Source organism: Oryzias latipes, chromosome 5 (genome assembly GCF_053564925.1).
Source record: "Oryzias latipes strain Hd-rR chromosome 5, Olatipes_Hd-rR_3.1".
NCBI lineage: Eukaryota > Metazoa > Chordata > Actinopteri > Beloniformes > Adrianichthyidae > Oryzias > Oryzias latipes.
The window spans coordinates 8,624,900-8,641,072 of NC_136241.1; the positions used below are offsets into that span (position 1 = coordinate 8,624,900).

The window sequence follows — 16,173 nt, forward strand, 5'->3', positions numbered from 1 at the left end:
GTCCAGTCTCATAGTGGCTGCTACCTTCAGGGGAGGGGAGGGGAGGTTCACCCCGCACTGTTAGCCATTCAGCCACAGGGCCGCACACCTGACAAACCCTTGGAAACACCCAGTAACACATGAAGCATGTTTCCACACTAACAGGAAGCTGAAGAAATCCCACACGTGGAGTAGGAGAACATGCAGACTTCACACTGAAAAGACCCAGCCAGGATTTAGACCAGGGGCCAGAGTGCTAACCACTACACCAGCCTGCCGTACCTCCCATATTAATAATGTTATCACTGTTTTTGATTAAACTTGTGGAATTTAACTTTTTTATGATTGTGAGTTTTATAAAGTGCGTTTATAAAGTGTTGTTGGTTGAACACCAGACAGAGCCTTAACACGTCCAGGATCCTTATGAAATACATCTCTTCTCTCCATAGATCCTCAGATGTCAGGTGACCTGTGCAGCCAGGGTGGTCCTCTGGTAACCACGACAGCAACGGGGACGGGAACGGGGGTGGCAACGCTGCAGGTCATCCAGGTGCGGCCCATGTGGCCCTCTGGCCCTGCCTTGACAGCTCGCCTTCGGCGCCTAATCACAGCCTATCAGCGATTCACACTGCGCCGTGAGCCGCTGCTGAGGCACGACTTCCTGCTTCACGACAACCTTGTTGGCATGGCGATGGGAGGAGCTGGAGTCACACATTGTCATGACTCTGGTGGGCCTCTGGCCTGGCAGCTGGGAGAGGAGCTGAGGAGGTGTTCTGGGGCCTCTGCTGATGCAGATCCACTGTTTCTGGAGTGGCAGAGAAGGTGATTAATTAAACTGTCGCTTTACTGTTGCTTTACCGCTGCTGGGTGGCGATCTGCAGCCCCTGAACATCCAACTGCACAGCATGAATGAAAAAATGCAACATCTCTGAGGCGTCCTTAGGGAGACAGCATCTTCCTCAGAGCATAGATGCTGGTAAAGGGGATGCAGGAGAAGACTACAGGAGCTGAACTTTTGAAATGTTCATTTCCTGTTCAGACTTTTATCACAAAACCTTAGATGTTCTTATCCATCAACATCCATCTTGCACTTATTTCCTCTTTAGGTAATTTCATAGACTTGTGCAGTGATGACGCCTTTACTAAAGCTTTTTGGTGTTGACATCTGCTGATCGTCTGTCCTGCAGCAGGAATACTGTTAGAGTGTAACGGAGTGGCACGTTGATGCTCCGGCTCGTTCAGCCTCACGTCACCAACCTGCTGTGTTTTTTTTTGCTGCAGGTGGACGCGTCGCGAGCAGGCAGACTTTTACCGCACCGTGTCTTCATTTGGGGTCGTGTTTGACCCCGAGAGGAAAGCTTTCGACTGGTCCCAGTTCAGAGTTTTGGCCCGGCTGGAGAGGAAGACGGACGAGAGCTTGGAGCGATACTTCAACTCCTTTGTCAACATGTGCAGGACGGCCTGTAAGCTCCCCCCCAGGAAGGAAGAAGGTAATGAGTTCATTTGCAACCAAACGGGGGGGCTTCCTGACCTTCCTGACCTTCAGGTTGCAATGACTTCCAGTTTCTCTACGTTCACAAGTCTATCGATGTTTTTAAAGGCCAACTTGAAACCATTTTTTAAATCAAGCTTTCCAGTCACACTGAATGGGCCTCTGGCTGACTATTTTAGAGTTTTATGTATTTAACCGTGCCTTATTTTATGTGTTATTTTTACACATTTTTATGTGTTTTTTGCTCTTATAAAACACTTTGTGACTGCTGTCTGGAAAGAGCGCTACATAATTAAACATTACTTAGTTACATCAGACAGTGGAGGCGCTGAGCAGCTCCTTCAGTTGCAGACTTTTACACCCCCCATGTAGGAAGGAACGGTTCTGCAGGTCATTCATTCCAACAGGTGTTAGATTGTACAATGCCACAGTTTAAACATGCATGTACAAACCGGTTACCATGCATCCATAGCCCATCCCAATATTCTGTCTTTTACTTTATTTAATTGTATTTTACGTATAACATATGTTATGTCGTAAAAGTGTACATAGGTGTAGAATCTTCTTGTTGTTAAATGTTATTACTTTTGCATTTTTACACATTTTTAATCACCCTTTCATTTTTTTTGCACATTGCTGATGTTCTTCTGCTGTAACTATTGAATTTCCCTAACGTGGTATCAATAAAGAATATCTCTATCTCTCTTATAAACAGTGCAATAGTCACGCACTTTTTCTAGTACATTTACGTATGACCAATGTTTCTCTGTGCAATATGAGCAAAATGTAGGTACTGGCTGTGTGACACGGCCTTTATGGAGCGATAAAAAAGGGAGCACTGTATATTAATATGGACTGATTGATGACTTGGATCACAGATATTTGGCAAATATATCATACGGCATTAATAAGCCTCACTTGCCTTTTCTTCTTCTCTTTCGTTCATCTCTGTGCTTCAGGGCTGGGGGAGGCGGGTGTGTTTGTGGAGTCTCTGACGGAGGAGAGGGCTGCACGGACGCTGTACCGCATTGAGCTGCTGCGCAAAGTCAGAGAACAGGTAGATGAATTTATTCTGCTTTAAGTCAGAGGACTTAGGCTGAAACCTTCTGGCTCCTGTGATTTGGACCTTTTTTTCTCCATAAACTCAGAAATCAAACCTGAGACGTCCGCTTGACTAAACATAGAAGGAAGTTTACATTTGTGAGCTTTTCTGTTATTTTAGTAGCTGTTTATGTTGAAAATGTTCCTCTAATGTGACTCGCTGAAGAGCGCCCCCCTCTGTCTGACGGAGGCGTTACTCTGCTGTCTCAGGAACAGCAGTTTAGCTGGATTCCAAATGCAAAGTAGACACAAATATCTAAAACTTTAACCCCCCCCCTCTCAGGTACTCCGTCACCCGCTGCTGTCTGCCCGCCTTCAGCTGTGCCGCCCCTCCCTTTACCTTCCGGTGTGGTGGGAGCCTGGCAAGCATGACCGGGACCTCCTGATGGGGGCAGCGCGCCACGGCTTGAGCCGCACCGACTTCTACATCCTGAACGACCCCCAGCTGAGTTTCCTAGAGGCTCATAGGAACTATGTCAGGGGACACCCTGCTCATCTTCACCCCCAGAGCCATCATCATCATCCTCACCCTGCTGGCATCTCCTCCTCATTATCACAGCTGCCTCTTCCTCAATGCTGTCTGTATGATTCAGGTCAACTCTCCCCTCAGCCCCCAGAGTATCCACACTCTGCACCTCCCTCTGCTCCGTCACCATCCTCCTCCTCTTCACATTCACATTTTCACCCCCCTCCACTGGATGCACAGGACTCAGCCGCTCAAAGTCCAGGGATTGTCACAGGGACGCGTGTGGACTTCCTGGACTGTGCTCCGTTGGATGAACCTCTGGAGCTGGGCGCTCTGCAGCACGACTCTATGTCAGCGGAATCGTTGCACGGAGGAAAGGCCTCCAAAGACGCTCTGAACGGCTTTCCTTTCAACTCTGCAGCAGCTGCTCAGAGCATGCTCAACTCGTACACGGTGGGTGGAACAGACCTGGACTCCAAGTTAAGAAGTGACGTTCTGGTTGGTGAGCAGGGCTCATCTGAGGAAACGGGGTTGATGACTCCGTCAGTGGAGTTAAATCAGTTACAGGTAAGCTTTCCAGAAGGTCTCCTCCTTATTACACATCTGCATTGGTTTCTTTTTGTAAGGCTTGTTTTAGATAAGTGTAACACACATGCAGTGCTCTAAATGAACTGTTTTGGTTAATAGCCGGGGTGTGTGTGTGTGTGTGCCAAATTAGATTTTTTTTTTTTTTTTTTTTTTTTTTTTTTTTTTTTTTTTTTTTTTTAACTTGTCCTGTCCAACAGCTAGGCAGACAGATGAGAGCTGAGGGCCTCTTGGGTTGGACATATTTTACTTTAACAAGAGGGGTTATTAATCTTCAGACAAACCAAAGGTATGTCTGAATAAACCCCTTTTGTAATTGAGGCCAAACTTTATTAATTTCAAACATGTCTGAAAATCTTTGGTGTTGGACCGGACGGAAAAGGAAAGAGGGGAAGAAGAAAGAGGGACGTTAGAGAGAGGGGGGGTAGGAGGGTGATAATAGGAGGGGAAGGTGGATAAGACCATGAAGCAGCATAAAGCAACAAGTTTACTGGTTGTTAATCATTATGGTAAGGTTCAAATGTAAAAAAAAAAAAAAAAAAAAAAAAAAAAAGGGCGGAGCCTGTCCACACACACACTCAAATGTTATAAACACACCTGTTAGTTGCAAAAATGTCCACCTGTCGACATGTACACAAAACAGAGTGTTCACACGCATACTTATGCCTTAAAACCAACTAGTGTGAAATATTTCAGTCATTCAGTCTGTTGAGCTGACACCTGTGCTCAGGTGAGTGTTTATGTTCTTCTAAAATGGATGGTGGAACGTGAAAAGAAGGAGGGAGAGTGCCCAGCCATCCCCACCCCAAGACCCCCACCGCACCAGCAGCGGCAGCCGGATTCCCCCCAACACCACACGGGAACCGGCAGGGAACAACCGCCGCCCGGGCGACCAAGCCCGCCACCCAGGCCAGGGCCAGCAGGGCCGCCGCAAGGCCCCCAGAGCCAGAGAGCAGGGAGGCACGGAGGGAAAGAGGGCGCCGCCCCAGCCCAACCAGGAGAGCAGCCCCCCCGCCGCGCCGGGAGAACCCAACGCAGGGCCCCACCGGAGAAGGACGCCCACAGCCCCAGACGAGCACCCCACCACCACCCAGGAGTTCCGGGCACCCCCCCGCCCCAACCCCAGGTACGGGCCAGGACCCCCCAAGGGAGACCCACTCCGCACTCCAGGCAGCCATCCGCCCGGCCAACGGTTGGTCCAGGGAGGAGCATAGGCAGGGGCCCGCCGCCCCCGCCCAGGAGGGGGGAACCCCGGGGAAAAAAGAGGGCCCACAAGGGGTGTTGTAAATATGGCCCGACCAGGCTCGGCCACAGTTGGAAATTTGGCGGGGCCCAGCACTCAGGAGCAAGGACCAGAACCCACCCCCCAGGGACACGAACACCCCCGGCTCAGATGTAATGTGAACCCCCCCACCGCGCGGAGAGAGCACCGCCGGGCCCAGGAAGCCAGCACCCCGGGGACACAGCCGCCGTTGCAAAGGGGCCCGTACCCCCCACCAGGGAAGAGGCAGGGGACAGATGGTCCTAGGTCCCACCTTCCTTGCAAAATGTGTGTGCGTGTATGTGTGTTTGAGAGAGTGTGTGTGTGCATGTGTGTGTGTTTATGTTGGGATGTATATATTGAGGGGGGAGGGGTGTGTGTACTAAGGGGGGTGCGGTTAAAATTGGCGGGTAGGGCACTAAGGGGACGTCTCCTGATTACTCACAGTGACGTCCCCTCACCCTCCCCACCAAGGGGCCCTAAATGTCTAAGGTGCGGTTAAAATTGGCGGGTAGGGTGCTAGGAGGACATCCGCTGCTTGCTGGCAGTGATGTCCAAGCACCCCCCCTACCAAGGGCCCTACATGTCTAAGGTGCAAATAAAACCGAAAGAGGGGGGGCCCACTCCATACGGCAACCACAGGAGGGGGGTCACTGCCTAGTAAACCCCCCCCCCCAAGGCTCATCGCAGGCTAAGCCCCCCACCCCCTCACCCTATTATGAGGTTATATGAGGAAGGGGGTAAGTTGGGGACAGATGATAGACTGTCCCCCGGTGGTCAAACAGCCGTCCCCCGCCCCCCAGCAAGGGGGCCAGGCCCACCCAGCCCCGGGGCCCCACCCCCGGAGGCGCAGACACCCCAGGCCCAGCACCACCACCCCCACACAGAGAGAGGGGAGCCAGAAAGCGCCGGCCCCCCCCGGAGCAAGCCCAGGCCCCCACCCCCAAACGCCGGCCCTAGAAGAGCTCTGGTCAGGCCTCGACGGGACCGAGGCAGCCAACCGGCCGGGGAAACCGCCGATGGCCTCAGCGGAGACCCCGACCCGTCAACCCCCCCTGCCCCGTACCAATAGTGCCCCCCCCCCCCCCCCAGAATGCCCCCCCACAGGACAGGGCCGACAAGACCCCCACCCCACCCCACCCCCAGACCCCGCAGCCGAAGCGGATGACACCCAGAGCGACCGGGGGCCCCAAGAGGGTTGTCCCGTCCCGCCCCAGAGCCAGGGAAGGGCCGATCCCAGCCCCAGGTGTAGACGGGAAGCCCATCCAGCGCCGCTGGGCCCCCCCCCCCCCGAGCAGCGCCCCCCGCCAACCCCCCCCCAGCACAGGCAAAGGGACCACCCCCCCAAGCCAAGCCAGACCACCACAAATTAGATTTTGCAAACAGGGGAGCGCGGCACGCGGGAACTCGGCATACACACGCATACACACTCATTGTGGAAAAAAGCAGTGGGAGTAAAACTGAGTTGTTTCTCATGCCGTCTTCTACTAAGTCCCACAACTACACGCAAAATTCCTCATAGGGCGCCCCCTACAGTTTGGAGAAAATGTAAGACTTTTAAGTGCGCCTAAAGGCCTGTTCACACCGGGACGAATTTCGCCGGCGATTTTTCGCCGACGTTTAACGCCTCGTGACTAAACAAAGGGCACCAATGAGAGTGTGCACAGCGACGCGAAAAAACCGAAAATCTACTCGACCAATGAGAATGGCGCTTTTGCACACGTGTCTGGAGCTTCTGAAGTTACAGTAAAACACAACTTGGGGGCGCTCAAACACAAAACTGCCTTGCTGAGCACACATACCAGCGAAGAAGATAGACGCCAAGTAGCGTCTACACTGCCGCGAAGAAATAATGACGGACATTCTAAAATATCCCCTTACCAGGTACCAGTTGGAGCTACTGATGCTTGAAATATTCATGTTTTCTTTCTATTATTCTGACAAGCGCGTAAATACTTGCTCTCTTCTTCTGAGTGAAAAGCGACTTTAAGAATCGTAAAGTTGCGCAGCGCCACCTTGTGTACAGGAGTATTTCTGTTTACATTAAGCGCCATCTAATGTCAGGGAATGAAATTGCATGTTCGCTCGGCTCTTCGTCAGCGAAAATTGCCTGGGTGTGAACACAAAAAACGTGGCGAAAAACGCTGGCAAATAACGCCTGGCGAATATTCCTCCCGGTGTGTACGGGCCTTTAGAGTCGTGACAATACGGTAATTAGAAACGGATAAAAAAGGGGGTTTTATTATGAAAACAGAGAACAGCGACGATTGCATTTCATGCTCTGCTGTAAACCGTTTTATGGGGGGGCATGATATTTCTAAAGTGCGGCGGGCTTAACCAGGGCTGAGCGAACAGCGCCTCCTGGTGCGTGGACAGCACTCGAGAAGCTCATGCTCCTGGACGACACTGCTGAACCGCAGGCCCGGCAGCTGGCACCGTAGCAGGACGGCTGGGTCAGACGTGGGGTCTTGGTCTCTCTTCCGATCCAGCACACATGCGAGCCTCAATTAACGCTCCTGCGGGCCGGAGCGGTCCTCCGTCGGGGAGTAGAATGAAAGAAAAAAAAATGTGCTCAGTGTACTTAAACACAGTGACGAATGTTTTAGAGCAGGGGTCGGGAACCTTTTCGGCCGAGAGAGCCCTGAACACCACATATTTTTAAATATCATTTCATGAGAGCCATACATTATGTTTAAAACTAAAAATACAAGTGAATGTGTGCATTTTATGTCATTTCAACACTTGTAAAGTACAATAAGTCTGGATTCTTTTTAATAACATTGTTATTGTAGTGGACTGAGTTGGACTGGGTGGCTGTTGGGTCGCGTTCCAAGTTCCGGAGTTCATTGAACGCATCAAGCAGAGATGCTGGTTGGCCCTCAGTTCTGTTGCTCAGCCTGTCGTTGGGGAGTTTGGACCAATGGGGTTCAACTGTGGGCCAAATAAGGGAAATAGGAGGGCTGGTGCAGGCGGGGGAATAAAAAGTTGGAGGCAGTGCTCTCAGCAGGAGAGATTCAGGAGTAGCTGAACAAGTTGTACATCGTTGGTTACGACCTGCAGTAACCAGAATAAGGAACCTGAAAGAGGTTAAGTCTCTGTCTGTGCCTCAGTGTGGGAAAGGGACACATTATGCTGTTGCTAATAAATGATCATTTCTTACCATTAATGTGACGTCAGGTGCTGCATGGTGGTTTTGCTGATGGTCTAGTCTGGTTGATACGTGGTGAGTTTAAGCTTCATGAAGGCGTTGAGACTTTTATCCGTTAGACGTGATCGTAGGTTGGTCTTAATGTTCTTTAGATGTGAGAAATACTGCTCACATGCAGACGTGGAGCCAAACACACACTCACACGCTGCAGTGAGTGGTATGTGACGGGCAGCGTGTTCTAAGTTTTGAAAATCCGTGCCCCGTTTCACCTCGCTGCCTGTGCCCACTACCCCTCCCCTTTTCCTTCTCGAGGGGCGCGCATCTGCAGGGACAGCAATTCACAGGTTTCAGGCCGTTACAAACTCGCATCGCATTGCGTCTGAGAAGGACTGGTCTAATGAAACTTTTTTTTAAATATATATTAGGGCTGCACGATATGAGCAAAACTTGCGATATGCGATGTTAGTGATCAATATTGCGATAACAATATAATTTGCGGTACACAAATAAATAACAAAACATCCAAAAACATCATTACCATTTCATTGCAACAGGTTAAAAATTATACTCCAAATGACCCTCGTTGACGTAGGAGGAAAACATCTAACATGAAAGGGCTCATCTGATTGGTCAACAACATGAAAGGGTCCATCCATTTGGTAAAATGCATAAATGGATTTGATTCGTTAAATTCTTCAAGCTGCCATAGGATTGTTTTAGCACATCTAAGGTAACCATTTATTGCGATTTTTGCTGTCTTTTGCGATATGGAGATTGCAATGCTTAATACTGCGATAACGATAAGTTTGCGGTATATTGTGCAGGCCTTATATATATATATAATTAAAGATTTGTCTGCGAGCCAGATGTGGCCATCAAAAGAGCCAGATGTGGCTCACGAGCCATGGGTTCCCGACCCCTGATTTAGAGAATTTTTGATTGGCTGTTCTGCATGTCAATCAAGTGACGCATTTCACAGTGAGGGTTATGATTTTTTTATTTTTTTTTTGGTTATTTTTTTTTAATGGCTTGCGACCCACCGTCACATCCTTGACCTTGTAATGATCACCCCTGCCTTAAAGCATCAACCATGCATCAAAGCCCTAATGTTTATTTCCACTAATGATAATTCTTTAGCACTTTTAGCAACATTTTTCAATAAATTAACATTTATAACATTTATAATGTCATGCATAGTAAAACCATGCGTATGTTGGATTATCAGCAACGTTTTGCATTTTTGTGCATAATCTTACAGATCAGTGTGTTGTAGTTGTGAGTCTTTGTCATTTCAATGACAAGGAGCAACAACTGAGTGTGTGTTTATGTTGGTTGAGGTCAGTGTGAGCAAATTACCAGTGCACCTGAATGCAGCAAAAGTGAGCTTTTAATGAAAGCACAGAAGTACGGAAATTTCATGCAGCCCCTGAATGCACCTTGCATATGCGAGCGTTAAAATCTGTGCACTAATGTTGGATTTAAATGTTTGGATGAACTCTGGGATGGATGTTTGTTGCAGCCAAGTGGGGGGGGGGTTACTTAAAAGTCATGGTTGTGAGTTTGAGCCCCCTGTCAGAAATGTCAGAGAAACAGTGTCTCATCGGCCAAAGCAGCTAGTGAAACTGTTTTTCTAGCCATCAAATAAAAGTTTGACCTGCATTTAGTGGGTGAGTGGGTGTTAATTTATAGCCCTGTATACGTGTCTGTCTTTAGGCGCCGTGGGACGGTGCAGATCACACCAGTCCGACTGAACACATGTTCCATGAGTCGGATTCCATCCTGGGACCTTCCACTCTGGAGACTGGCTTCCTGGAGGAGGAGGAGGATGAGGAGGAGGTTCCGGGTAGAAACCCAGCCACTGAGGAGGGTGGATCACTTGAGGAGTGTTTAGGCCTTCCTCCCTCATCTCCTCCATCCCATCCTTCAACAGGAGACTCTGTGGAGCCGCTGTCCTCCACTTACATGCTCTTCAAGGTTGGTTTGATGTCCTTTATCTGCACATCTGGGTGACTTTGGGGCTTTCAGAGGAGTTCTGCTGGGTGTCTAATGAGAACAGAATACTGCAGTCGTGTGGCAGAGTTAGAGTGCAGATACCTAAGCGCTGTTCCTGATGGTGGATGCAATACTTGTTCTGAAATGTGAACAATTTTTGACAAACAAAATGTGTGAATTCCGTTCTACAGTCTGTGGCTGCATGTTAATGTGGTGGTCCGGACTCCCAGCTGGGTCCTGTCTGTGAGGAGGTTGCATGTTTGGTCATTTCTGGGGATGGGGGATTTCCGGTTCCGGGTTACACAGCAGGACACGTGGCGTGCCTCTCTGCGAATACAACTATCTTCAAATTACTTAAAAAGTTGATTTTCTCCAAAAAAGAGAGCTGACCATGCCCCAGAAGAAAACCCAGGAATACGAAGACTGTCTGATAAAAACTGGGAACCGGATATTGATAAATCATGTAATAAAATGGTTATAGTATAACGGGGTGGGATTATATAAGTTCGCTTCCTTCCACTCCCTTTCAAGCAATATTTCAAATCAAATCATTTCTGAACGGGCTTCTGAGGTTGATTGGTTAGTCACTTAACATGTTCCCTAGGTGTCTATCAAGATGGATGCATGCATGTTGTTGTTTGCAGACAAATCTGGTTTGAAGCATCAAAAGAGCAGAGAATCAGTCGTTAGAAAAACATTTCATGATGTTTACTTCTAAATGTAAACAGAAGTCTTTAATATTTGCTGCAGAACTTGAAAAAAAAATTCAAATAAAGCAGAGAACCGTCCTTTGTTACGCAGAAACTGAAACTAAAATAATTTTATCTAATAATTCAATAATTTCAGTTTCGGCGTAACAAATATAATCTTTTTTCAAACGGCTTTTTTTCATCTGCTCCTGATTCAAAACAAAATGAAGAAATACTCAATAGGAAGGAAGGCAGTTTGAATCCAAATTTCTCCATAAATCTCCATGGAAAAAAAGCCACAAAAACGCATTAAAAACGCCAAAAACATGACTTTTATTGGAGTAGGTCTTTAAATTCTCATTATTTCTCTCACAACGCTGCGTTTGGTCATTTTCCATGGAAACCTAATGTTCCACGTTTACCTTTCAGGACATTGCAGTGAACGAAGAAGCTTGTGCTGATCAAACCGATCTGACGTCTCTCACGCCCCCCGCCCTTTCTTTGGGGGACATCACTGAGCAGCAGGATGGGCTGAGCCACTCCGACGTCTGCCAGAGTCTGACCAATCCTGTGGAGGACCGAGAGGAGCAGGAAGGACACCGTGGGTTTCAGTTTGACAACAAGGAAGAGGAAGAGGAGAAGTATGAAGAATGTGAATCACAGGAAGGTATGGCAACTTCAAAATGACATTCAGGTTTGATTGTCCAGGTTTTTGCTGCATTGTGACTTTACCAGCACTGCTCACATCTGATTTATCATCACGTCTTGTAAATGCAGACGCCAAAAAAGCTGTGAGCTTTGTTTGGACCCTTCCTTGCTGCGAGTTTGCTCGCAGTCTGGAGTTAATATCTGTTACAAAAGCATTTCATCGTCAATCATAGGGAGTTTAATGACAGTAAGACTTTTTCCATCGCAGAAGCAGAGACTGGCTGACATGTTGCTACACACACACACGCACACGCACACACACACCCTTCTGCTCCTGCCAGCCTGGTCGGTGCCATAGACTGTAAAAACAATGGACAGCTCAACCCCTCCCCTCTCACGTTCCCAAATAGGAAGTACCCGCTGGTTTCAAGAAGCCAAAATCCCATAGACTTCTATGAGAAACAGACAGTTAGTACCCTGTCATTTATTTGTTAGAATGACCATTCTTGCTCTTATACCTTCTTTTTAATATCTTCTTTCTAATTCTTTTTTCAAAGATATTTTTTCTTTATCGCAAGTTATTCAAGTTATTTACCTCAGTAAGAGCATGTGGGTCTGACGTTAAACGTCTGAGGCGTTTGACAGATTTTGGGTAGCCAATGGCAGCAGACTTCATCAATGCCGTCTGTGAAGGCCTTTTCCTTCTTATTTTGCAATTCTTTTAAAAGCATTCAAAAACAAAACAATAAAGATTTTGCCGTGTCTCTCAGCTCAACACGGATGAATCCGGAGTGAAAAACTATGAAAATAAGAATAGAGGTTAACAAATGCAAAATTAACATTAGCAGCGTCAAATGTTCGATTGGTTTTCTCTCAGCGGCTTGTACAATTCTTCAGAGCTGCGTAATTGTCTGCATAGAGAGAAAGCTGAATACAGTCTGTGATTGCATTATTCAAATGTGCAAAACTTTATTGAAATTCTACAAGAGTCAAAAAAGCACAATTTTGCTGTTCCATGAAATGATATTTCTGCGAATAAACCCAAACCAACTCGTGCGATAGGTCTTTTAAAAGCACGAGTGTGAGCAATACTTTGATTAACAGCAAATACATTTAGATTTCTGTCTTTGTTGATCTCATTACAATGCATGGAAGACACGGAGGATGTTTAGAGATCGGATTTATTTTTTTTAGAAAGAACAACTGTAATAACAGTCTGGATGACTGCGGGATAGATTCCCTTTGATTGGGGGGGGGGATGTAATGGACAACCCAGGAATCTTTGTAGAGTGCATTTGTATCATTTTAAAAAATTCATTTAAACAGCAATTTCAAAAGCTCCTTTAGACTTTAAAGTTAATACATGTGAAATCCTCTGACTGTTTACTTGTTAATGTTTGTATTCATGTGCAGACAAAGATGGGGGTGTCCTGACTCCATCAGTGGAGGAAAGAGAGTTAAAGCCAGAGGAGGACAAGGAAAAAGAGGAGAACCTGGAGTATGTTCTGCATCCTGATGACTTGCCACAAGAGGGGAGCCCCTTCCTTGGGAAACTGGAGCAGGATGGTAGCCTCGTTTGTCCCGAGTCCTCTGGAGAGCCTCAGGAGGAGGTGGATGGGCTGGTTTTGTATCAGACAATAGACCAACAGTCGATGGAGAACTCTCTTGATGCTGAAGCGTTCTTGCATGAACCAGCCAAAGAGTTTCTGCAAATGAAGGAGGTTCTGGGTGGGAAGGGTGGGCCGTGCAGCCCAGACCCTGCAGATCAAGCAGATGCGGTCCCAGGAGGCCACATGGACCTCTCTGTGGATGAGTCTGCCGTGACACAAGCTCATACAGGAGTGACAGAAAAGGTTGGGAAACAACTCGGAGCCAAAACCAGTGAGGTGGAATTTGGGGACATCTACTCAGAGTTTGTGGCCCCCAGTCCCTCTGCCTTTGTCTCAAAACAATCAAATGGTGCTAAAAGTGCAGAAAAAGGGGGTGGAGCCAACAAAGAAGTCCCCATGGACCAAGGACAATACCAGGGTTTACCCGAGGGCCAGAGTTTTCCAAGAGACAGTGGAGACTTTAAAAGCGGAGCTTTGTCTCTTCATCAGGAGAGCAAACACAACCTGCTGGTGTCTCCTACCCTACCTGCAAACCCTGCAGGACCATCTGACTTTAAACCTTCTCCTCAGACAGACAGTGATGAGAAGAAATCCAGTCTTCTGGCAGTAAGAGTGAAGTTGGAAGACACAACCGAGACCCATGAAGACTTTCTCTCAGAGAGCTCTGAGAGCAAACCTGGTCATTTTCTTCCTTACCGTGTAAAGACTGAAGTCTTGGTCAACAAACCTGAACTGAAGTCTGAACTACTAGATCTCAAACTCGCTGGAAAACATGAGAGCCTTGACTCCAAACCTGAACACCTACCCTTTGTAAAATGTTCAGATGACATGGAAGTTGATGTCAAACCCTCAACTCTGAGCTTCTCCACCTATTTGGAAGGTGTCAAGCTGAAAACTGAAGAAAAGCCTGAGAGTTTCAGGACAGCTGTACACCATGAAACATCTGCTGTTAAGCCTGAGCTGAAAATGGAGACTTTGGAGTACAACACCTTCCCAGACAGCTCAGAGGCAAAACCTGGTATCAAGACAGAGAGCCTCGAATGTCCGCCTCAGTCTGGGGTCAAAACTGAGATGAAGGAGGAGATGCTAGAGGCGGACAGCACAGTACTGACGCCCAAGTTTGAGCTGCCAGACGGAGGGGCGGATAATACTGAGGGTCCTGTGGAAAAGGTTCAGCTGAAGGCAGAAGGGTCGTGTGCAGCAGGTACCAACGCTTCTATTATCTAGATGGCCGTAGGGTCATCAGGCACAGTCATGCGGTGAATCCTGCTTGTCTTTTTGCAGAAGGCGTGGTGGAAGAATATTCAAGCAGCCCCAGGTTTTCTCTTCCGGTTTCCATCTGTGAGATTCCCAACAGTCGCTATGAAAGCAGGGAACCGACCATCGCCCAGCTCCTGCAAGAGAAAGCGCTGTATTCATTCTCTGAGTGGCCAAAGGTAAGAGAGGATTGTTGAAAGCATCTTGGATCGATGTGCTGATCCTGCCATTCATTTTTATTCCAACCAACATGTTTGATATGATTGAAAGCACAGAAAACCTGAACCCAGTTATCAGTATTCCTATGAGAAATGCTTCTTTTAGAATTTGAGTTGTTGTGACCCTGTACCGCCTGCTGCAGGACCGAGTGATCATCAATCGCTTGGACAGCATCTGCCAGGCCATTCTGAAGGGGAAGTGGCCCTCTTCCAGCGAGCAGTACGACTCCCCAGGCTCTGTGGCAACCAGCGCCTGCCTGGCCAACAGCCTAGCTCAGCACCACCATGCCAGCTACCTCGCTGCGTCCAGCTCGTCCTCTGGTCAGGCCAGGATCCCGCCTGGACTAGGCTTTTCCATCCCTCCTTCCCTCACAAGACTACCCAAGGTGAGAACCTCCTCGTGGACTGAAACAAATACTACCAGTCATGTTTATGCATCTGTTACCTCTCTCTGTCACACCATCTTGTCAAGTTTCCTGAAAGAGAAGTCTTTCTGAGTGTGTCGCATCGCAAACATTTGTTCTGAAGAACCAAATCAAATAATCAGCGCAGTTCTGCACAACGCAGCTGTCCGTTCCTGTTTTTGTTCCCTCAGTTATCATTACAGTTTCTTTGAAGCTAATGACAGGGAGAGAAAAGGACTCGACACTTAGCCTCAAACTACTGTTATAAAATGTTTACGTCCTCCTAAAGCTGTTTGTTAAAAACTATGAATTTAAAATACAGTTACTCTGTTTTTAATTATGGTATGGCAATATGAACATGTGAATGTTAGACATGTGCAAACTGTCATGTTAGCAAAGACTGAGGTAAACACCGCATTCTCTAAACCGACCGATTTTTCAGACTATTTAATCAAGTTTTGGGGTTTTTCCCCATCGCCCAGGTGTGCCTGGCAGCTGCTGCGCTCTTGTCTCAGTCATGTCTCTGTCTGTGTTTAACTGAAGCCATCATCTCTCTCCCATTCTTGTCTGCCTCACCCACCTGTCCACTCTGGCAGTGCGTGCCGCGGGGCGGCGCTTGTGGGCGCGGAGCTTGGCGCCTCACTTCCTTGCCTCTCTTACAGGAGAGGCTTGTGGCTCCTCCCTTCCTCCCAGAGCTCAAGAGAGCAGGAGGTCGCAGGGCTTTTGATTACGAAACTCCTGCTGCTGCTGCTGCTGCTGCTGCTGCTGCTGCTGCTGCGGCAGCAGCCAAAGTCCTTTCAGGGAAGCCGACCTCACCGTGCCACACCGCAACCCCTCCCAGCTCAGTTCCAGAGTGCGTGCCAGGTGCGGCTCCGCCCTCTAATCGCTCAGGATCCATGTTGATGAACGGTTGGCAGGAAGCCGCCATTGACCTGACAAAGTCTGGAGAAATCAGCACCACCAGCCACATGGGGGCAAACGAAGCTGCAAAGAACCAGCGCGGTGCCAGCAGCAGCCACAAGCTGCCCCCGCCGCCCCCCATCACTGCACCTCTGTCGGGCTCGGCTGGGATCGACATATCCAGAATACTGCAGGCCGGTCTCATTCATCCAGTCACCGGACAGATCGTTAACGGGAGCCTGAGGGGAGATGACTACCTGAAGAGGAGGAGAGGAAGGAGGAGAAATGTGGAAGCTCTTTATTCTGAGTTCACCAAGAGCCGGGGAATGCACGTCCTAGAAACACAGGTAGATAAAAGGAGGGTTTGTTTGGAAAGGTGGCATTCAGAGACGGCTCCCCAACATGAGACATGTTTGTGTTTGT

General features: G+C 48.3%; 1 protein-coding gene across 2 annotated transcripts in view; it reads left to right on the plus strand.

Annotated features, from left to right (window-relative positions):
* Window positions 1-16,173, plus strand: part of chd6 (chromodomain helicase DNA binding protein 6) — an 82,449-nt gene that overhangs the window by 59,600 nt on the left and 6,676 nt on the right. Inside the window, exons 32-41 of one of the 2 annotated variants that reach the window (XM_023954827.2) lie at window positions 429-801; window positions 1,261-1,469; window positions 2,431-2,528; window positions 2,856-3,605; window positions 9,746-10,006; window positions 11,143-11,380; window positions 12,775-14,175; window positions 14,256-14,407; window positions 14,590-14,832; window positions 15,447-16,097. In XM_023954827.2, coding sequence (XP_023810595.1) covers window positions 429-801; window positions 1,261-1,469; window positions 2,431-2,528; window positions 2,856-3,605; window positions 9,746-10,006; window positions 11,143-11,380; window positions 12,775-14,175; window positions 14,256-14,407; window positions 14,590-14,832; window positions 15,447-16,097 — 4,376 coding nt within the window. The remainder of the gene's footprint in view (window positions 1-428; window positions 802-1,260; window positions 1,470-2,430; window positions 2,529-2,855; window positions 3,606-9,745; window positions 10,007-11,142; window positions 11,381-12,774; window positions 14,176-14,255; window positions 14,408-14,589; window positions 14,833-15,446; window positions 16,098-16,173) is intronic. The other variant, XM_023954828.2, reaches the window with a different exon arrangement.